The 23,909-nt window shown below is 41.7% G+C and overlaps 1 protein-coding gene across 1 annotated transcript in view; it reads right to left on the bottom strand.

Annotated features, from left to right (window-relative positions):
• Positions 1–10,532: 10,532 nt before the first annotated feature.
• Positions 10,533–23,909, bottom strand: part of SMU1 (SMU1 DNA replication regulator and spliceosomal factor) — a 32,621-nt gene continuing 19,244 nt past the window's right edge. Inside the window, exons 10-12 of the mRNA XM_044305453.1 lie at positions 19,607–19,774; positions 19,233–19,385; positions 10,533–10,873 (exon numbers count right to left, since the gene is read on the bottom strand). Coding sequence (XP_044161388.1) covers positions 10,775–10,873; positions 19,233–19,385; positions 19,607–19,774 — 420 coding nt within the window. The 3' untranslated portion in view covers positions 10,533–10,774. The remainder of the gene's footprint in view (positions 10,874–19,232; positions 19,386–19,606; positions 19,775–23,909) is intronic.

A 23,909-nucleotide genomic window follows, 5' to 3' on the forward strand; every position in this document is an offset into this window, starting at 1 on the left:
AATAAGTCGATCTCTTAGGTAGGAAATCAGCAATATTTTTTTGTGATGTTAGGAATCCCGATACCTCCTCCATAATTTTTGTGAATATTCTGGGGGCTGAGCAAAGACCAAATGGTAGGACCCTTAGGCAGACTGCTGGTCGCAATTTTTTTTAATTTATATTCTGCGTGTATGGGTAGATGATAGTACGCATCTGTCAGATTTAGTTACCGTAAAGCAATTTTCTGAAAGAAGATTGAAAGTGGATTTTACCATCTCCGTTTTGCATTTTTGTACCGTATATACACTTACCTAAAGAATTATTAGGAACACCATACTAATACGGTGTTGGACCACCTTTTGCCTTCAGAACTGCCTTAATTCTACGTGGCATTGATTCAAACAAACAAGGTGATGATAGCATTCTTTAGAAATGTTGGCCCATATTGATAGGATAGCATCTTGCAGTTGATGGAGATTTGAGGGATGCACATCCAGGGCACGAAGCTCCCGTTCCACCACATCCCAAAGATGCTCTATTGGGTTGAGATCTGGTGAGTGTGGGGGCCATTTTAGTACAGTGAACTCATTGTCATGTTCAAGAAACCAATTTGAAATGATTCAAGCTTTGAGACATGGTGCATTATCCTCAACAGTCCAATTTTGGTGAGCTCGTGCAAATTGTAGCCTCTTTTTCCTATTTGTAGTGGAGATGAGTGGTACCCGGTGGGGTCTTCTGCTGTTGTAGCCCATCCGCCTGTCACGGCGGACGTGCACTCAGTATAACAGATAACGCACCAACCAGGCTCTGGACGAGAGACAGGGGAAGGGTCACCTCCTCGCTAATCCCTGACCTCTTTCCCTGCACTGCTCAGCCCACATGCAGACCTTGAAGGTAGGTGTGATGTGTCCTCCAGCCTGGGCTGACAAAACCCTGAATTCCCTGAGATGGTGAAGTGGGGAAATATGAGCAGCCTGCTCGCACAGAACCTGGATGGGATAGCTGACACAAACAACCAAACTAGAAATGACACTTATCTTCCAGAGCAGGAACAGACAGCCAACCTTCCCTCCAAGCTTCCCAGACCACAATGATTAGTATAATCCGCTCAGAACACTTGGCTGGAGGCCATTTAAACTAATGACTCCACCCAGTGCACCTGATGAGAGGCGGATCCAGCACGGCACCAACACAAACACTAAACTCGTGCTGCTATCCTGGCTGACCTCCACACATCATCAGAGTGGGGCATGACACCGCCTCAAGGTTGTGCGTCTTCTGGCTTCACAAATGCTTTGCTGCATACCTCGGTTGTATTGAGTGGTTATTTCAGTCAACGTTGCTCTTCTATCAGCTTGAATCAGTCGGCCCATTCTCCTCTGACCTCTAGCATTGACAAGGCATTTTCGCCCACAGGACTGCCACATACTGGATGTTTTTCCCTTTTCACACCATTCTTTGTAAACCCTAGAAATGGTTGTGCGTGAAAATCCCTTTAACTGAGCAGATTGTGAAATACTCAGACCGGCCCGCCTGGCACCAACAACCATGCCACGCTCAAAATTGCTTAAATCACCTTTCTTTCCCATTCTGACATTCAGTTTGGAGTTCAGGAGATTGTCTTGACCAGGACCACAACCCTACATGCATTGAAGCAACTGCCATGTGATTGGTTGACTAGATAATCGCATTAATGAAAAATAGAACAGGTGTTCCTAATAATTTTTTAGGTGAGTGTATTTGTTTAAGCCTTTTAGGTTGATGATGGCCCTGAAGAATCCATATTATTATTTTCTTGCTAAAAAGGTACTGAGATTATTGCTGCTTTTTGTAAGATTAGAGAAATTTGATCTTCCAAGGCATTCTGATCTACTCCTACCAATTTTTTGTTTCCAAGAAATCTTTTTTTTTGTAAATTCTAACTGGTATCCTAAGTTGATTACAGTCATTATCCAGGGAGATTTTTTTCCCAGGCTGGGGCAAAGTTTTTTAATCTCCCTCCCCAAGGGAAATCGGGCGTCATTGGGAACAATGACGGGAAGATTTTTCAGGGTTAAATATGTACCCTCTGCCTTTAGAAGACTGCCAGGAAGAGGAGGATCCTTTTTGCTTCTGGTCAAGCTTATTACAGAAAAAGTATGTGAACCCTTTGGAATTATATGGATTTCTGCACAAATTGGTCATAAAATGTGATATGATCTTCATCTAAGTCACAACAATAGACAATCACAGTGTCACAGACTAATGGCATCTCCAAGAGCTAATTGGAGTGAGGTGTCAGGCAACTGGAGTCCAACTAATGAGATGAGATAAGAGGTGTTTTTTACAGGGCAGGGCAGCTGTAACAAACACACACCAGTTCTGGGTTTGCTTTTCACAAGACGCATTGCATGATGTGAATGATGCCTCGCACAAAAAAAGCTCTCAGAAGACTTACGATTAAGAATTGTTTACTTGCATAAAGCTGAAAAGGGTTATAAAAGTATCTCCAAAAGCCTTGCTGTTCATCAGTCCACGGTAAGACAAATTGTCTATAAATGGAGAAAGTTCAGCACTGCTGCTACTTTCCCTAGGAGTGGCGGTCCTGTAAAGATGACTGCAAGAGCACAACGCAGACTGCTCAATGAGGTGAAGAAGAATCCTAGAGTATCAGGTAAAGACTTACAAAAGTCTCTGGCATATGCTAACATCCCTGTTAGCGAATCTACAATACGTAAAACACTAAACAAGAATGGATTTCATGGGAGGATACCACAGAGGAAGCCACTGCTATCCAAAAAAAAACATTGCTGCATGTTTACAGTTTGCACAAGAGCACTTAGATGTTCCACAGCAGTACTGGCAAAATATTCTGTGGACAGATGAAACCAAAGTTGAGTTGTTTGGAAGAAACACACAACACTATGTGTGGAGAAAAAGAGGCACAGCACACCAACATCAAAACCTCATCCCAACTGTGAAGTATGGTGGTGGGGGCATCATGTTTGGGGCTGGTTTGCTGCGTCAGAGCCTGGACGGATTGATATCATCGAAGGAAAAATGAATTCCCAAGTTTATCAAGACATTTTGCAGGAGAACTTAAGGCCATCTGTCCACCAGCTGAAGCTGAACAGAAGATGGGTGTTGCAACAGGACAACAACCCAAAGCAGTAAGAAGTAAATCAACAACAGAATGGCTTAAATAGAAGAAAACACGCCATCTGGAGTGACCCAGTCAGAGTCCTGACCTCAACCCGATTGAGATGCTGTGGCATGACCTCAAGAAAGTGATTCACACCAGACATCCCAAGAATATTGCTGAACTGAAACAGTTATGTAAAGAGGAATGGTCAAGAATTACTCCTGACCGTTGTGCACGTCTGATCTGCAACTACAGGAAACGTTTGGTTGAAGTTATTGCTGCCAAAGGAGGTTCAACCAGTTATTAAATCCAAGGGTTCACATACTTTTTCCACCTGCACTGTGAATGTTTACAAGGGTTCACATACTTTTTCTTGCAACTGTATCTCTTTGCGAACGAAAAGATCTTCTCTGATGACAATTTTTTTATTCTGTTGGAAAGCCTTTCTTTTTATCTGAAGCTTTCTCTCTGATGTCATCTAATAATGAACAAAAAACTCTGTCACCTTCACACTGGATTAAAGCTGCATGCCCTGACCAAAATCTAAGCCAGACTGCCCTACGGGAGGGCATTTGCTAAAGCAGAAGATCTTGCTGACAGTTTAACAATATCTGTTGAGGCATCTGCTAGGAAATTTGCTGCTTGTTTAAGAATGGGAATCAAAACCATCCCTGGGAGTACCTGAATCAATATGTTCCTCAAGCTGCGATAACCATAAGGATAGGGTTTGGGCTGTATTAGTGGCGGAGATACCGGGTCTGAATGTGGCTGTAGGACTCCCAAGTCTTTTTAAGAAGGGACTCACACTTTGCGCAGCCCCAAGTATTCAAAGGGTAGCAAAGATTTATTTCACTACAGGAGCATCAGCCTTAAAGGGGTATTACCATCTTAGACAATGGGGGCATGCCCATGCCCCCGTTAATTTCTATGGGGCAGACGGCAATAGCTGAGCCAGCGCTCGGCTATTTTCGGCAGCCCCATAGAAATGAATGGAGGGTGGCTGCGCATGCGCAGTGTGCTCTCCTTCACTTTCGGGGCTCCGCTCTCGATATAGGTGCAGGTCCCAGCGGTGGGACCCGCACCTATAAGACAATGGGGGCATATCCTAGCGATATGCCCCCATTGCCTGAGATGAGAAAACCTCCTCTTCTGTAAGTGGATATTTTCTTTTGAACATCCTAGACGTGACTTGTCTTTTTTCTGGGTCTCTCCATTCATTTTGTATTCTCTTTTTAATATTATTTTGTACTGGAAAAACTCATTTTTCCCATCACCCAATCCCAGAAACATTTGATCCTGGACTGAAAGTTTTTTTTTAATTCTCTTCCAAATTAATGGTTGCTCTATTGTTTTTCAACTGATTGTATTTCTTCAATAGAACATAACTGGCGACCAGAGGTATTATCAGAAGTAGGGATGAGTGAATCAACTTCGGATGCTTCATCCAAAGTGGATTTGCATAAAACTTAATTGTAATACTGTATGGAGCGGGAGCTCTGTACAGTATTAGAATGTATTGGCTCTGATGAGCTGAAGTTATTACTTCCTGAAGTCTCGCGAGACTTAGTGTAATAACCGTGAATTATTACTGTAAAAAACCTTGCTACCAAACTCGAGGGCCTGGGGGGATCTGAAAATTTCCAGTCAGCATCGCTTTCTGCGACTAGAGACATACCACAATCCAGATCGGAGGATTACTACGATATAACAGGCAGGGAACGCATCTTTCAGCTGTTCCCTTCCTGTTTTATGCGGGTATGTCGCTTACGTCCTGACGTCATCACTCTGCAATCTGCCTTCCAGCGTGATGACGTCCCAATGCCCCATCATTGCTGTACATGTGGTGCCAGAAATAACGTTCCCACAGTTCCCGGTTTTAGGAAATGCCCCCATCCAACAACACCATACTCTGCTCCCCTGAGTAGGGAATACAACAGCCCGGGGTTGCCGACACCCACCGGACTTATACCAAGAGGTAGGAGGAACAGCCGTAATCCCGAGCCCCTATCTCCTGCAACAGCCCTTCGGTTCTCAAACTAACAAACCCAAAGGCTGTGCAATCCTCTTCTGAACTGAATCGATCCTGCACTCCTAAAGGACGGGAAACAACTGGAGCAGGTGAAGGGGCTTTTATGCACTGATCTAATTGTTTCCTGTCCCTAAGGAGAAAGAGTAACCTCCAGGTGGTGCTGTTGGGGAGGCGAGGGGAAAAACTAACAGCTTGGAGAAGTCATAGACATTCTCCCATGATGGCCCTGCATGGCCTGGTTCCTGTTTCTGTGGACACTCATAAAGGACAGTTACTGGAGTCTGCCAGGTTGTTAAAGAAGCTCTGTCACCAGGATAAACTCATTTAAACCAGGTAGGGTTCATCATGCTGATTAAGACTATAGCTTTCTTTTTTCTGTACACTAAACAGCTGCAGAGAAATCTGTGTTTTATTCATATGCAAATAAGAAGTTGGAGAACAAGGAAGCTGGCCTGAATCCTTTGAGCACTACTTTGTAACATCCCCTATGCTATGCACACTCCCCACTCCCCTTGATTAACAGGGCTAGATCAGCACGTGGAGGGCAGAGTAGTGTCCTACCATCTACATATTATGTACTATAGCTTTACCACATTGAGATCTGCTCAGAAAGCTAATCTACATATTACTGCTTTATTCACAAGCAAAATATAATATGATTATAAAGACACCAGTAATATGTGTTATTTTATAAGCATGGAAAAAACATCTCTATGTGAAAATGCTATCGCTTCAGTGATAAGTGCATAGTTTTGCATGTAGAACAGGGCTCCAGATGGCGACCAAAATGGTCGCCAATGCGACTTAGAATTTACAAATGGCGACAAGACTTTTTAGTCTTGTCGCCATTTGCGACTAGATCCGCCGCCGCAGCTCTGCCATTAAATACAGCGGCGGGGCACAGGAAATCATAGTTCTCTGCCCCGCCGCCAAGGTTCTTCTCAGCAGCGCAGTGGAGAAGCCGCCAATAAGCAGAGAGACAGGAGGAGGGGGGGGGGGGGAGGGGCTGTGGCCACTGCGCCTCCAAAGAAGATAACTGACCTGTTAATACAAATACAGGAATCAAATAGCCGGCACCCGACCTCTATGACAGGGAGCTGCGATCCGCTGCAGTTAACCCGTCATAGAGGTCGGGTGACAACTATTTGATTCCGGCACCTGCCTCCTGTATTTGTATTAACAGGTCAGTTATCTTCATTGCGGCACAGTGCGCTCCCGGATTGCAGCCTCACCATCAAGTCTGCTGACAAAGGTGGTGGGGTTGTGGTCATGCACACAGACCGCTATGTGCAAGAAATTCTATCCCAGTTGGCAGATAGAAATGTGTATCTCTAATGACCCTAAGTTTGTATTATTGAGAGACCTCAGAGATATGTTACTGCAGGCTAAATCTGGTGGCATCATAGATGAGAAATTGTTCAATTATCAGCCTGTATTACACCGCTGGATCCCCCTAGTATGAATGAGTAACCAGGAAATGACCAGTGTAATCGGTCCGTTACTATGTATGACTGTCAGGTGACCAGTCACTTTTTTCTATGCCTGTCTGATCATGCCTGCCCTTTCCTGGAAACAAGCATGCCCAGTTCGTGTGTGGTGCCGAGTCGCCATCCTGACTGTGGGCCATTGGCTGCTGTACATTATGGGTAGTCTTGCGGGATGTAACATTCCCCGCGCCTGCGCAATATCGAGTTCCGGACGCCGACTGAATCCTGCAGTCTCCAGCAACATGTGAGAATTCCATATCAAATGAATTACTTTTTTAATTAACACAATCATGTACACCTGTAGGAGAATATTAATTGATGATGTTAGTGCACTATAATCGTATGTATTGATACGGTGTATTGTTATTGGTCAATATTTGTGGCACATAGCACTTTTTTTATATTTGATTCTGCCTTTTATAATATAATCAGGTACAATTGAGATTCACAGTTTTTATTAATGCTTTTTGTATTAATTGAGATATAATTATGCAATCACTTTTGTTAATTATGTATGCTTTATAAGCACTTGAATTTGCACTTTGTATTATGGCTTGACAAAGGCTCCATAGAGTGAGCGGAAACGTTGCGGTCTACACATGGGTGAATAAATACCCTTTTTTTCACGGATATCTGTGTGCTGCCTTGGACTCTTTTGTGTATATATATATATTTTTAATGTATTTATTTTTTTCATTCACACCAACACACTCCACCTATATGTGTATCTCTATATACATACATATACACTTTTTTGGGGGGTGGGAAATCCATGCCATCATGGAGGATTCATGAAAAGGGAATTTCCGGTAAGTAATTTGGTTTTTCCCTTTCATCCTCCGTGACGGCATACCATGAGATATAACAGATTAATACTCCTATTTAGGGAGGGACTATGGCCTGAAGCACCTTTCTGCCAAAAGCGAGCTCCTGACTAGCCCTAGTATCCACGCTATAATGTTTAATAAATGTATGAGGACTTGACCATGTTGCTGCCCTGCATATCTGTTCTAATGTGGCACTCGCCCTCTCAGCCCAGGATGCTGCAACAGCTCTTGTGGAATGTGCTGTAAAAGATTTTGGTGGAGGAATACCTAACGACTTATACGATTCTAAGATCGCCATTTTTATCCATCTGGATAATGAGTTTTTTTGTGGCTTTAGGCCCTTTATGTGCTCCACTGAACTGGACGAATAAATAGTCTGTCTTTCTGAACGTTCTTGTAGTTTCGAGATAGAGTAACACGGCCCTACGTACATCCAGCTTGTGAAAATTCTCTTCCCCTCTGTTTTTGGGTTCGAGCAAAACGATGGGACAATAATTTCTTCTTGTCTGTAGAAATTTGATACCACTTTGGCAAGAAAGGAATTGTCTAATCTGAACACAATTCTGTCTGAAAACACGATGCAGAAGGGTTTCACTATCTTTAGAGCTTGAATTTCACTTACTCTACGCGCTGACGTAATTGCCACCAAAAATAAAGTCTTTAGTGACATATCTCAAGGAGGTTTCTGACAGGGGTTTAAAGGGGGCATTTGTCAGACCTGATAGTACTAAATTGAGGGCCCAAGGGGAAACCGTAGTTCTTACAAATGGTCTTAACCTATCTGCCCCTCTCAAAAAACGGATAACCCATGGGTGCTCCGCAATTTTTTCTCCAAATACAGCACTTAATGCTGATATGTGCACCCTTCATGTATTTGGATGTAATCCCTTTTCAAAGACTGACTGCAGGAAGCCTAGAACTGCTTGTACCAAAAACTTCTGGGAAGAAGTATTTTCTTGAATACACCAACTGCAGAACTTTCTCCAAACTTTGCGGTAACTTTTTGAAGTTACATCTTTTCTGCTTGCTGACATGGTATCGATAATGCCTTCTGACCGACCCTTTGACCTCAATATCATCCTTTCAGGTCCCAGGCTGTCAGATGTAAGCTTTCTATTTTGGGATGGTAGATCGGACCTCAAGACAATAGATCTTGTTTCCAAGGAAGAATCAATGGGCTCTGGACTGACAAGGTATTCAGCAATGGAAACCAAGGTTTTTTTCTGCCATAGAGGGGCTATTAGAATCACATGGGCCCTGTCTAGCCAAATCTTTTTTTAAACCCTGGGGATTAGCTGAAAAGGCCAGTTCAAAATCCCATCCAGTCAACTCCCTTTGGTTTGAAGAAAGATTTCTGACTGTCGGACCATTTTCCTTGGGAATAGAGATGAGAACAGTGCGCTCCCCATCCCCAAAGGCTTGCATCTGTTGTGATAATAATCAGATGTTCGGGATTCCATGGAACTCCTTTTAACAGATGCTCTGACTATTTCAGTCCACTGCAAGGACTGAATTACTAGCAAAGGGATTTGAATTTTCCCCTCTAGTGATTCCTGACTTCTGTCCCAACACCCTAACATTCACTGTTGTAGGATCAGAGTGTGGAACTGTGCCCATTTTACAGCTGGGATGCATGAGGTCAGGGAACCCAGTAGCTTCATTGCTTCCCTGATTGTACATACAGATTGGTTTTGAAATCTTGTCACTATTTTGCTTATCCCCATTACTTTCTGGGTTGTAAGAACGGTCTCTTGACAAGGAGAATCTAGACGGACCACTAAAAGTTAAATTCTGAGATGCGCAAGGATTTGACTTTTTCCAGTTTATTAACCAACCTGTCTGATACAGTGTCTGACAAGTTAAAAACAGATTGTTTTCGAGTGCTTGTTTTGAGTTGCCTATGATCAACAGATCATCCAGGTAGGGTATAATTAGATGATGGCCTTCTTAAATGAGCCACTACCTCTAGCACAGGGGTAGGCAACCTCCGGCACTCCAGCTGTTGTGAAACTACAACTCCCAGCACGCCTACTTGCCCTTTTCTTCTTAAAACTCCCATATAAATGAATGGAGCATGCTGGGAATTGTAGTTTCACAACAGCTGGAGTGCCGAAGGTTGCTAATCCCTGCTCTAGCATTACTTTGGTAAACACTCTTGGGGCGGAGGTGATTCCAAAAGGGAAGTACTTGGAACTGGAAATTACAATTCCTGCATGTTTTTGTGGACCGGAAATACTCTCTTTTGTTCCAGTCCGCTATACATTTGGTCCTGGATGGACCTCTGCACTCTCATCCGAAAGCCCCATAGTTTCCCCGATAGGTTTTACTAACTCTTGTGTCCTCCGAGGAGAAGAGGAAATTTTCATATTCTGAATCAGACCCAGATGAATCCTCGGAGTCTGATTCCTGCTCTGAGTCAGAGGATGATGAGCCAGAGATGCTCATTTTTGTATCTCTATGTTTTGAGCTAGAAAAAAAAAAAAAAAAAAAGAGCCTGCGCCCTGCAAGATGCAACATAAGGCAAGGGAGAGCATCGGAGCATGAAATGCACTGATGGACATATCCCCTTCTTCACCCAGGCAGCCCCTCTGAGATGAGCGAGTTCAGAGCTCGGACAAAACTATTAGGTGGTGACCAAGAAGTCCAAAACAAATTTCCTTTCAACATACAAATCTGGAGGACAAAAAAAAAAAAAAAAAAAAAAAAAAAAAAATATCACGTAGGACCACACTGTTTACATGTTACGGGCAAGGAGAGCTAAAGCAGTTCTACAGTATGAGGAACCCAATTTAACAGTTCCCTGAGGGGAGTGGGATATCTGGCCTACCTTATATGTGACAACACAAACATAACCCTAATATTCCCATTAGAAAACAGAATATTTTAAAGATAACTTAGAGTTGTTAGGGTAATCTTGACCACGCATGCCCATTTTAATAATTTCTCTACTCAAGGGAAACGATCAGAGAGGCACCAGACATCATCAAATTTCCAGGAACTGACAGTAATCAGACTCATCATGCTCTTGCCATTTTCTCAATTTGGGGAAGACACATATACACACACAAAATGGAAGTCTGGCAAACTGTTAACTTGAAATTGGTAATATATTTGAATGATATTTTTCCATTTTAAAATATGGCATGAGGATTATAGCAAATTGATCACTTGTATTACAGAGTATTTCCAACATGGCATCATGTATACGTGGACATAAAATATGCCTGGAATATTCACTGTATATTGCCATAGAAAAAAAAACAAACAGTCACAAAAACAAAAAGTACAAACTACTGTCATCTAATCAGTCTCTTTCAATGGTTTTAACCATTATGGTTTCCAGAGTTTAAGAAGGCCATCTTCACTGTAGGTACCAATCAAATTCTGGTGAGGATGATGGGCAATTCCAATGACATCTTTCTCGTGCACCTAGACAAGTAAAGAAGAAGTTAAATGCCAAAATATACTTCTCATCTCAATGCTCCTCAGGTCCCCCCATCTGGTCTTTCATGACATGCAGAAAATGACTGTGCAGACCATTACTGGCCGAGGTGGATCACCTCTGCAGCCAGAGATTGGTAAATGGTCATTTCCTTTGTGCTGACAGGGACCAGGAAGGAGACCGAGTTGAGACCTGGGGAGCGCCTGTATCAATTCAGTGATTATTGCTTGCTTTATTTTATATCACTTAGAGCCTTTTTGTAAGGCATTTACATCTGCCGAGCAACCCCTTTAACTGTCACCCATGCATGTTTTAACGTCAGGCATTTAGAAGCTTCTATGCATCACATTTTAATGAAACATGCAGCTACATGTAAGGATCCCAACAACCACAGACTCTAGAGCGGGGGGAAGGGGGGGGGGGGGGGGGCCACAACCTTTTTTTATCTGGGGGCCGCATTCTCACGTCGCTGTATTTCAAGGGGCCTCAAATCAAAATGTCGATTGGCGCTCATTTGCATCAGCCTATTACACAAGCCAATGCAAAGTGACTGGGGAGGAATGATCAGTCATTCCGCCTTCATTGTTATATTGATTATCGGTAGCACATTCCTGATTACAACGCAAGACCCTGATAAAATATCAGCCGACAAACGAGCGATCCCTTGTTCATTGACTGACCAGCGGCACTATTATACCGGCCAGATATAATATATGAGCGCTCCTATGTGGAGCAGTAATTGTCCTGAATATTGTGCTGCAGCATAGCCCCTGAAACCGAAGACATACACTTACCTGCTCCCTGCCGCTCTGGTCCTCTGCACTGCCTCCATCTTCTGGGCCCCGGCAGTTTTCACCTGGCAGTGTATGACCATGGTCACATGCACCTCTCCAGCCAATGACTGGCTTCAGGGGTCATGTGGCCACAAGCAGCATGTCACTGCAGAAGCCAGTCATTGGCTGGAGAGGTGCATGTGACCATGGCTAGGCGTGCACAGGTGTAAACAGAGCGGGGACCAGAAGATGGAGGCAGTGGGGGCAGCGCAGAAGACCGGAGCATCGGGGAGCAGGTAAATATGAACCTTTTGTTTCAGGGCCATGCTGCAGGAACTGGTTAAAAATAATTTTTACCAGAAAGGTGGCGAGATTTCCTTCCATCCTGCCCCCTATTCATCAATCAGTGTTTTATTCACTGCAGAGGCCGGCGCTCACTGGTTATTACTGCCTCCTGCCCCCCAGTTATAGGGGCCCTGCAATAACCAGTAAGCACCTTCCTTCACTGCAGAGGCCAGCACTTACTGGTTATTACCACCCCCTACTATTATTACTTTAACTTACTAGTGGGGAAGGAGCTCATTGGTTAACACTTTAATGACCAGGCTTGAAAAGTCCTTAAAGGGGTTGTCTCAGTAAGTAGAGGAAGTTAATACAAGTCACTTACTAATGTATTGTTATTATCCATATTGCTTCCTTTGCTAGCTGGATTCATTTTTGCATCACATTATGTACTGCTCTTTTCCATGGTTAGAGACCACCCTGCAATCCATCAGTGGTGGTCGTGCTTACACACTATAGGAAAAAGCATTAGCCTCTCTGGTGGCCAGGACCATGGAGCGCACATAGGCTGGTGCTTTTTACTATATTGTGCAAGCCTGACCATCACTGATAGATTGCAGAGTGGTCTGTAACCATGGAAACGAGCAGTGTATAATGTGATGGAAAAATGAATCCAGCCAAAGGAGACAATATGGATAATAATACATTAGTAAGTGGCTTGTATTAATTTTCTCTTTGTGATAAATGCCACTTACTAAAGTAAGACAACCCCTTTAATAACCAGACACTTTGTTGTGATTTAGCACAAGTGGTTCAAACGGCTGTAACTATCTTATTTGTTGAACTACCAAATAACTTTTGCAACAATTTTTTACATGACACATAGGGCTTTATAATTAATTTTTTAGTATTTTTGAGGGAAACTGTACAAGGCATTTTTAAAAAGTATATTTTTTTCAAACTATAGCTCTTTATTCTTTAAATATTCTGACACCAAAATAAATTATTATAAAGTAGTTCCCTATATGTACAGACGTGGACAAAATTGTTGGTACCCTTTGGTCAATGAAAGAAAAAGTCACAATGGTCACAGAAATAACTTTAATCTGACAAAAGTAATAATAAATTAAAATTCTATAAATGTTAACCAATGAAAGTCAGACATTGTTTTTCAACCATGCTTCAACAGAATTATGTAAAAAAATAAACTCATGAAACAGGCATGGACAAAAATGATGGTACCCCTAACTTAATATTTTGTTGCGCAACCTTTTGAGGCAATCACTGCAATCAAACGCTTCCTGTAACTGTCAATGAGACATCTGCACCTCTCAGCAGGTATTTTGGCCCACTCCTCATGAGCAAACTGCTCCAGTTGTGTCCGGTTTGAAGGGTGCCTTTTCCAGACTGCATGTTTCAGCTCCTTCCAAAGATGCTCAATAGGATTGAGGTCAGGGCTCATAGAAGGCCACTTTAGAATAGTCCAATTTTTTCCTCTTAGCCATTCTTGGGTGTTTTTAGCGGTGTGTTTTGGGTCATTGTCCTGTTGCAAGACCCATGACCTGCGACTGAGACCAAGCTTTCTGACACTGGCTAGTACATTTCTCTCTAGAATTCCTTGATAGTCTTGAGATTTCATTGTACCCTGCACAGATTCAAGACACCCTGTGCCAGACGCAGCAAAGCAGCCCCAGAACATAACAGAGCCTCCTCCATGTTTCACAGTAGGGACAGTGTTCTTTTCTTGATATGCTTCATTTTTTCGTCTGTGAACATACAGCTGATGTGCCTTGGCAAAAACTTCGATTTTTGTCTCATCTGTCCACAGGACATTCTCCCAGAAGCTTTGTGGCTTGTCAACATGTAGTTTGGCATATTCCAGTCTTGCTTTTTTATGATTCGTTTTCAACAATGGTGTCCTCCTTGGTCGTCTCCCATGTAGTCCACTTTGGCTCAAACAACGACGGATGGTGCGATCTGACACTGATGTTCCTTGAGCATGAAGTTCACCTTGAATCTCTTTAGAAGTCTTTCTAGGCTCTTTTGTTACCATTCGGATTATCCGTCTCTTAGATTTGTCATCAATTTTCCTCCTGCGGCCACGTCCAGGGAGGTTGGCTACAGTCCCATGGATCTTAAACTTATGAATAATATGTGCAACTGTACTCACAGGAACATCTAGTTGCTTGGAGATGGTCTTATAGCCTTTACCTTTAACATGCTTGTCTATAATTTTCTTTCTGATCTCTTGAGACAGCTCTTTCCTTTGCTTCCTCTGGTCCATGTCGAGTGTGGTACACACCATATCACCAAACAACACAGTGATTACCTGGAGCCATATATATAGGCCCAATGGCTGATTACAAGGTTGTAGACACCTGTGATGCTAATTAGTGGACACACCTTGAATTAACATGTCCCTTTGGTCACATTATGTTCTGTGTTTTCTAGGGGTACCATCATTTTTGTCCATGCCTGTTTCATGAGTTTATTTTTTTACATAATTCTGTTGAAGCATGGTTGAAAAACAATGTCTGACTTTCATTGGTTAACATTTATAGAATTTTAATTTATTATTACTTTTGTCAGATTAAAGTTATTTCTGTGACCATTGTGACTTTTTCTTTCATTGACCAAAGGGTACCAACAATTTTGTCCACGTCTGTATATAGTTTCACATGAATGGGGCGTTAATGGTGACTGTTTTGGTTGGTGTGGGTGTTTTTTCTTTTATTAATTTTATTTTTTTTTATCTTTTTTTTAACTTAATTTTTAATATATTTCTGCTACATGATATATCCCCCAATAGGTCATAAAAAGTCTATTGGGGGACAATGAACACTATTTTGCACTTTTTCCTTTTAAGTTTTTTCTTTTATTTGTATTTTATTTAATTTTTTTAATTTATTTTTATATATTTGTTTTTTGTTTGTTTTTTAGAACTTTATTGTTTTTTTTAAAGGGAACCTGTAACCAGGATTTTGTGTACAGCGCTGAGGACATGGGCTGCTAGATGGCCGCTAGCACATCCGCAATACCCAGTCCCCATAGCTCTGTGTGCTTTTATTGTGTAAAAAAACCTGATTTGATACATATGAAAATTACCCTGAGATGAGTCCTGTCCCTGACTCATCTCACATACAGGACTCATCTCAGGGTAATTTGCATATGTATCAAATCTGTTTTTTTTTTTTACACAATAAAAGCACACACACACAGCTATGGGGACTGGGTATTGCGGATGTGCTAGCGGCCTCAGCTCTATACACAAAATCCTGATGACAAGTTCCCTTTAAATATACCGTACTTTTGCCACATGATATGTTCCCCAATTGTTCATAAAAAGACTGTTGGGGGACAGTGAACACTCTAATTTTGCACTATTTTTTATAATATTCATTTTTTTTGCCACATAATATTTAATTTTTTAATTGTATTTTATCATATATTTTTTTATTTAGTTTTAAAAAGGTTTTTGATTTTTTAAAATAATTTTTTTAAATATATTTTCTTTACCTAATTTGTCTCTGAGAGGCCACTGAAAGACCTTTGGAAGACAACAATGACGGCCTTTTTTTTTTTTTTTTTTCACTGCAACTGAGGGAATAGCAGCAAGGCCCCCTGCAGACGAGCATGTCCGGATGCATTGCGTCTGCAATCAGGGAAAATCGTGCGCGTAGTTACGCAATTGCAGTCAGTTTTGACTGAGATTGCATTCCGATGTTCAGTTTTTATTGCGCGGTTGCAATGCATTTTGTACGCGCGTGATAAAGAACTGATTGTGGTACCCAGACCCGAACTTCACTAAAGTTCAGGTTTGATATCAGTGTTCTGTATATTTTACTATTTTCCATTATAACATGGTTATGGAAAATAATAGCCTTCTTTAATTCAGAATGCTAAGTAAAAGGTCCATTGTGGGGTTAAAAGAATGAATAAATGTAACTCACCTCATCCACTTGATCGCGCAGCCGGGCTCGTCGTCTTTAATCTTCTTCTTGCAGGACCTGGCTGGAAAAAGGACCTGTGCTGACGTCGCCACAGGTCCTGCTGAATGAAAATATGAAGATAGAATAACCTATCTTCATTCAGCAGGAATTGTGCCGACGTCACCGCGCTCACCATGTCACCAAAGGTCGTTTTCCACCCAGGTCCTACAAGAAGAAAAAGCCTGGCTGCGCGATCAAGTGGATGAGGCGAGTCACATTTCATTTCTTTTATTTTTTTAACCCCACAATGGACCTTTTACTTAGCATTCTGAATTAAGAATGCTATTATTTTGCATTATAACCATGTTATAATGGAAAATAAGTAAATGGGGTCCCAGGTAACTCATCCCTCATCTCCTATAGCAACTATGCATGAAAATTGCATTGCATCCGCACTTGCTTGCATTCATTTCTATGGGGCCTGCGTTGCGTGAAAAACGCAGAATATAGAACATGCTGCGATTTTCATGCAACGCACAAGTAATGCGTGCAAATCACCGCTCATCTGAACAGCCCCACTGAAGTGAATGGGTCCAGATTCAGTGTGGATGCAATGCGTTCACCTCACGCATTGCACCTGCGTGGAATTCTCGTCCGTGTGGAAGGGGAAGTGTACAGTATCTACCTTCTCAATAATGTTCTACATACTGCGATAGTACTGCACCCAGAGAGCAAAATAGCTAAAATGTGCTTGGGTGGTGGCTCATGAGAATATTTGTGTCTATGAAGTCAGTGACACTTGACATAAAACACATTTTATCAGAATAACTCTGTTCTAAAACATTAGGGAGTTAAAGTGGCCGTAAGATGCAAATATAAATATATATATATATATATATATATATATATATATATATACACACACACACACATACACATACACACCGTACAGACCAAAAGTTTGGACACCTTCTCATTCAAAGAGTTTTCTTTATTTTCATGACTATGAAAATTGTAGATTCACACTGAAGGCATCAAAACTAAGAATTAACACATGTGGAATTATATACATAACAAAAAAGTGTGAAACAACTGAAAATATGTCATATTCTAGGTTCTTCAAAGAAGCCACCTTTTGCTTTGATTACTGCTTTGCACACTCTTGGCATTCTCTTGATGAGCAAGAGTGTGCAAAGCAGTAATCAAAGCAAAAAGGTGGCTACTTTGAAGAACCTAGAATATGACATTTTCTGTTGTTTCATACTTTTTTGATAAGTATATAATTCCACATGTGTTAATTCATAGTTTTGATGCCTTCAGTGTGAATCTACAATTTTCATAGTCATGAAAATAAAGATAGATATCTCTCTCTCTATATAATATATCTATCTATCTCTCTATCTCTCCAGAAAAAGGACGGCACTCCGGCAAAATTAAGGTGAAGTTAATCTTTAATCAACCATACGGTGCAACGTTTCGGCTCCAGAACTGAGCCTCTCTCAAGCGAAAGGCTCAGTTCTGGAGCCGAAACGTTGCACCGTATGGTTGATTAAAGATTAACTTCACCTTAATTTTGCCAGAGTGCCGTCCTTTTTCTGGCTATACTGGTTGGGGTAAGGAGTCCATTCCCCTGGAACGTGCACCCATTTTCTTCTATTTGTAGTCAGTGCCGCATATATATATATATATATATATATATATATATATATATATATATATATATATATATATATTCGCTCTGGTAGTTAGGATTAGTGGATGCAGCAGAGAGTACAAGTACAAGTTCTTGCTTCAAAACATCAGTGTTTATTCACACGTGAAAGCAAAACAAAAACGCCAGTTGCTTGGTGATTGTTCACACACATGAAAAGTTTATATACAAAAGAGTCACCTTTTCTCCTGGATGTTACTTCACACCCTGTTGGAAGTTCTGCTTTGTCAAGTCCACAAGCAGGCGTTAGGCGGCCTGTTCGCCCTCACAGGGTTTTAGCCCTCCAGACCAGCTCAAGCCACGGATCCCAACACAGCCCTCAGATCACAGCACACAGACCTCCTGAGCTCCACTGTCAGACGGAGGTAATCCTCCCCACCTGGCAATGCAGGCTGGTCTTTATGCTTGCCAAAACCCGGCCTGGAACATGGGGAGCAGTCACCCACCCAGCACTTTGACTACTCCCAGTAAGAGCCGTTCCGGATCAGCTATTACAGCCATACTAAGTATCAAGGTGTCAAACACATAAAAACTGGCTCTTACTCCACCGAGGCCAGAAACCTCAATAACACGTACCCATCATCCACGATGATTCCTTGTACCTTCTCACAATATATACAAAAAAAAGCTCCTAGATACAAGGTGATTACACCACAACTCAAAAGTAATTATTTAGGATTTTCCCTATCTTGCCCAGCTCTGTGCAGTTCAGCTTTCATGCTGCCAAGGCTTGCTGGCTTATGGGTGGCATTCCCAATGTAAAAGGCTTGCAATCCCCATAACGCCTTTTCCCTGTCAGACATTGCATGCATGCCACTCTACTACAAGGTACAGTGGTGCTGCAATTACTGTCTTTATGGACAACTTAGATCTACTAATGACTGACCCTACACAGCCAGTTATCTGCTGCTCAGCATGTGAAACACATCCCCAAAATAACGCAGCACATTTGCATTGTATGGCAAAAATGGCAGAAACCAGGAATATGGCATTACAATCAATGGGGTCCATCAAGCACTGTTGGTGTCTGTCAATGGTGGCACTACCACCATTTTTTTTCTGTTCCTATAACGGAACAGAAAACAGACTTTACAGTACAACTGTGAATGTAGTCAGGCTTACATTTCCTGCTTCTCAGTCAGAAAATTAGAGGGTTTCTCGCTCTAGTGAGCTCTTCTAAGCCAGTGATGTCACGACCATTAGTCACATGGCCTAGGTACAGCACATCCCTATTGAACTGAATGGGCCTGGGCTACAATACCAAGCACAACTGCTAAACAATAAACAGCATAGCGTTTGGCTGCTGCGCTCACTCATTGGTAAGAAATTGATGACCTGTCCTGAGTATAGGTCATCAACATCTTACTCCTGGAAAACCCCCTTTAAATAAAAGATTCAGGAGAGCAAGTCATTTCAAATTTGCGATAAACATATTATGGCAAAAGTGCACAGAATTAGTATAATTGCACAAGGTGTGAAATTCCCTGAATTTCGTGACAGGAACTGGAGACTTTGCTAAGAAAAAGATAAAAGTAAAAGAAATGCCCCGGGTTTAAATAAATGCTCAGTGTCAGACAGTACATATAAACAGGAAGGATTCCCTCTTAGGCGTTCACATAACCCATAAGGTATGGTCACGAAAGTTACTTACAGTTAGAGTTCTCTCCAGTTTGCCGGTGACTGTGCTGAAACAGTAGAGCACAAAATCCTCTCCAACACAGTAGATCCACTCTCCTCTGGGCGATAACGTGCAGCACACAAAGTCACCACCTTCTCTCTTACCAGAGCTGAAGCTTCTTACAATCTGGACAGTATTAATTATGCAAGTCAGTATTGAGATACACACAAGATTCACATTATAACATACATCCAGTATGACAACTTAGAGAACATAACTCGCTCTTCCCAGTGCTTAGCTGGTAGTCAAGTATCTTGGTTGCTCATACTTAACCTGAAGGCAACTCCCCAATGATACAAGTGCAATTTAGGGAAAACGCCATGTTTCAGCACATCGACTCTCCTTACCTGTCCTTGCATGTTCATAATGACCACTGTGTTCGATCTGTTACACACAACGAAGTGCTCTGGATTCTTTGGCAGCAGGTTAACACTGTTTACTGTGATGTCTGTTCCAGCACTGCTGCCGAGGGACTTGAACGTGTTGGCACATTCAGTGGTCTTTACATTCCAAACCTTGATGAACAAAACACAAGTCGTGAAACACTGAAAAAAATATGTCAGGCTGCAAAAGTAGCAGCATAAAAAGGTTTGAGTAGGCTACACTGACCTTCAAAGTGTATTAATAATCCACAAGTGGCTAATATTGTGCTACTAAATAACTGAATAAAAACAATCTACAGCGGTCCCTCAAGTTACAATATTCATTTGTTCTGGGATGACCATTGTAAGTTGAAACCATTGTAACCCAAGTCCATAACTCTATGGAAAACTAGTAATTGGTTCTAAAGCACAAAAACGTCATCTTAACCCCTTAAGGACACAGCCTTTTTACACCTTAGGACCAGGCCATTTTTTGCAAATCTGACCAGAGTCACTTTAAGTGCTGATAACTTTAAAACGCTTTGACTTATCCAGGCCATTCTGAGATTGAGATTGTTTTTTCGTCACATATTGTACTTCATGACACTGGTAAAATGAAGTTAAAAAAAATATTTTTTTTGCACCAAAAAATACCTAATTTAACAAAAATGTTGAAAAATTTGCAAATTTCAAAGTTTCAGTTTCTCTACTTCTGTAATACATAGTAATACCCCTAAAAATTGTGATGCCTTTACATTCCCCATATGTCTACTTCATGTTTGAATTATTTTGGGAATGATATTTTATTTTTTGGGGATGTTACAAGGCTTAGAAGTTTAGAAGCAAATCTAGAAATGTTTCAGAAATTTGAAAAAATCCACTTTTTAGGGACCAGTTCAGGTTTGAAGTCACTTTGTGAGGCTTACATAATAGAAACCACCCAAAAATGACCCCATTCTATAAACTACACCCCTCAAGGTATTCAAAACTGATTTTACAAACTTCGTTAACCCTTTAGGTGTTGCACAAGAGTTATTGGCAAATGGGGATGAAATTTGAGAATTTCATTTTTTTGGCTAATTTTCCATTTTAACCCATTTTTTCCACTAACAAAGCAAGGGTTAACAGCCAAACAAGACTATCTTTATTGCCCTGACTCTGCCGTTTACAGAAACACCCCATATGTGGCCGTAAACTACTGTACAGCCACACAGCGGGGCGTAGAGTGAAAGGTGCGCCATATGGTTTTTGAAAGGCAGGTTTTGCTGGACAGTTTTTTTTTGACACCATGTCCCATTTGAAGCCCCCCTGATGCAACCCTAGAGTAGAAACTCCATAAAAGTGACCCCATCTAAGAAACTACACCCCTCAAGGTATTCAAAACTGATTTTACAAAGTTTGTTAACCCTTTAGGTGTTGCACAAGATTTAATGGAAAAGAGATACAATTTCAAAATTTCACTTTTTTGGCAGATTTTCCATTTTAATATTTTTTTTCCAGTTACAAAGCAAGGGTTAACAGCCAAACAAAACTCATTATTTATGGCCCTGATTCTGTAGTTTACAGAAACACCCCATATGTGGTTGTAAACTGCTGTACGGGCACACGGCAGGGCGCAGAAGGAAAGGAATGCCATACGGTTTTTGGAAGGCAGATTTTGCTGGACTGGTTTTATTGACACCATGTCCCATTTGAAGCCCCCCTGATGCACCCCTAGAGTAGAAACTCCAAAAAAGTGACCCCATTTTAGAAACTACGGGATAAGGTGGCAGTTTTGTTGGTACTAGTTTAGGGTACATATGATTTTTGGTTGCTCTATATTACACTTTGTGCGGCAAGGTAACAAGAAATAGCTTTTTTGGCACCGTTTTTTTTTTGTTATTTACAACATTCATCTGACAGGTTAGATCATGTGGTAATTTTATAGAGCAGGTTGTCACGGACGCGGCGATACCTAATATGTATACAATTTCTTTTATTTATGTAAGTTTTACACAATGAATAAATTTTTAAAACAAAAAAAAGTTTTAGTGTCTCCATAGTCTAAGAGCCATCGTTTTTTCAGTTTTTGGGCGATTATCTCAAGTAGGGTCTCATTTTTTGCGGGATGAGATTACGGTTTTATTGGCACTATTTTGGGGTGCATATGACTTTTTGATCGCTTGCTGTTACACTTTTTGTGAAGTAAGATGACAAAAAATGGCTTTTTTTACACCGTTTCTTTTTTTTTTTTTACGGTGGTCACCTGAGGGGTTAGGTCATGTGATATTTTTATAGAGCCGGTCGATACGGACGCGGCGATACCTAATATGTATACTTTTTTTTATTTATGTAAGTTTTACACAATGATTTCATTTTTGAAACAAAAAAAAATCATGTTTTAGTGTTTCCATAGTCTAAGAGCCATAGTTTTTTCAGTTTTGAGGCGATTATCTTGGGTAGGGTATGATTTTTGCGGGATGAGATGACGGTTTGATTGTTACAATTTTGGAGTACATACAACTTTTTTGATCACTTTTATAAACTTTTTTGGGAAGTAAGGTGGGCAAAATTTCAATTTCATCATAGTTTTTAATTTTTAATTTTTATGGCGTTCACCGTTTGGGTAAAGTAACATGACCGTTTTATAGATCAGGTCGTTACGGACGCGGCGATACCAAATATGTGTAGGGAATTTCATTTTTTTTATTTTTAATCAGTGATAAATGTGTTTTTTGATTTTTACTTTATTTTCCCTTTTTTCACTTTCTTTTTGACCCAGACCCACTTGGTTCTTGAAGATCCAGTGGGTCTGATGTCTGTATAATACAGTACAGTACAATATATAGTACTGTACTGTATTTTACACTTTGTCTGAACAGATCTATGCCTTTCAGCACAGATCTGTTCAGCACCATGGACAGCAGGACGCCTGAGAAGGCGTCCTGTTGCCATGGGAACCTTCCCCGTCTGCTCAGTTATGGTCAGAACTGCGCAGACGGGGAAGGGTAAGGACGGGGCTTGGGGGGCTGCCTGGGAGCTCTCTCCCTCTCCATTCGGAGGGGCTGCAAAGGCACAGCAGCCCCCCGATGGGAGAGAGCTCCCTGCGCTGTTAACCTTTTCCATACAGCGGTCCGTACGGACCGCGGTATGGAAAGGGTTAAACGGCTGACATCGCAGCACAGATGTCAGCCGTTTTATACCAGGGTGCCAGCAATGTGCTGGCACCCTGGTATACCCACTAGACGCCAACGATTACGCAATGGGAGGCGGGCGGGGGATCGCGATCCCACCTGCCGCACCGCCCGCCTCCCGCAACCCTCCCCCTGCACCTCCCACCGGGCAAAAATCACTAAGGGGTGCAGGGGGAAGGGGGGGGGGGGATACAGATGCATTTTAGGAATACTAAAGTTTCTGATCCCCGCGGAATTGACCTGCGGTTTGCCGCGATCGCCGACATGGGGGGGTCACGGGACCCCCCCGCGCATTTAGCCTAGGTGCCTACTCAATGATTTGAGCAGGCACCGGGTTCCGATCACTGCCTGCCGCACGGCAGTGATCAGAAATACACAGGGCGTACAGGTACGCCCTATGTCCTTAAGAGGTTAAAATAAGTCCTGGGCCCATTCTTGGTTTAGCATTTTCATTTTTTTCTCCCCACATTCCAAGCCATAACTTTTTAAATGTCCTGTTCATTTAACCATATGAGGGCTTATTCTTTGCTCCATTTCATTTACCATACCTGTTATTGGGAAAAAAATAAATCAAAATTTTCTTTGTATCACCATTTTCTTATAACCATAACTTTTTTAGAATTCCATCCACAGAGCTAAATCAGGGCTTGTTTTTTTTGCGGGTCAAATTTTTTATCACTGTTATTTAACTTTTTTGGAGGGGGAAAAGGTGAGTAAAAAACAGCAAATCATGTGTATTCATTTTTCACCGCCCAGGATTTTTTTTTGTATTTCAATAGTTCTGACATTTTCAGATACATTCCGATATGTTTATTTTGTTTTATTGTTTAAGAATTTTTATATGTACCGTATTTTTCGCTCTATAAGATGCACCCCCCCCCCCCAAAGTGGGCAGAAAATAGCAGTGCGTCTTATAAAGCGAATGATGCAATTTTTACATTGCTGACACTTATACATCGTCGGCCGCTATGTTGCACAGTGTGGCCTGCGATGTATCAGTTACAATTTACTTCTATCACGCGGAGTAGGAGGAGGGGCTGGAGGCCAGCAACTGCTGTTGCACTCGCGGCGGAGCCCGATGCAGTCACTGTACTCCAATACACTGGGCTCCACTC

This window comes from Bufo gargarizans, chromosome 1 (genome assembly GCF_014858855.1).
Source record: "Bufo gargarizans isolate SCDJY-AF-19 chromosome 1, ASM1485885v1, whole genome shotgun sequence".
NCBI lineage: Eukaryota > Metazoa > Chordata > Amphibia > Anura > Bufonidae > Bufo > Bufo gargarizans.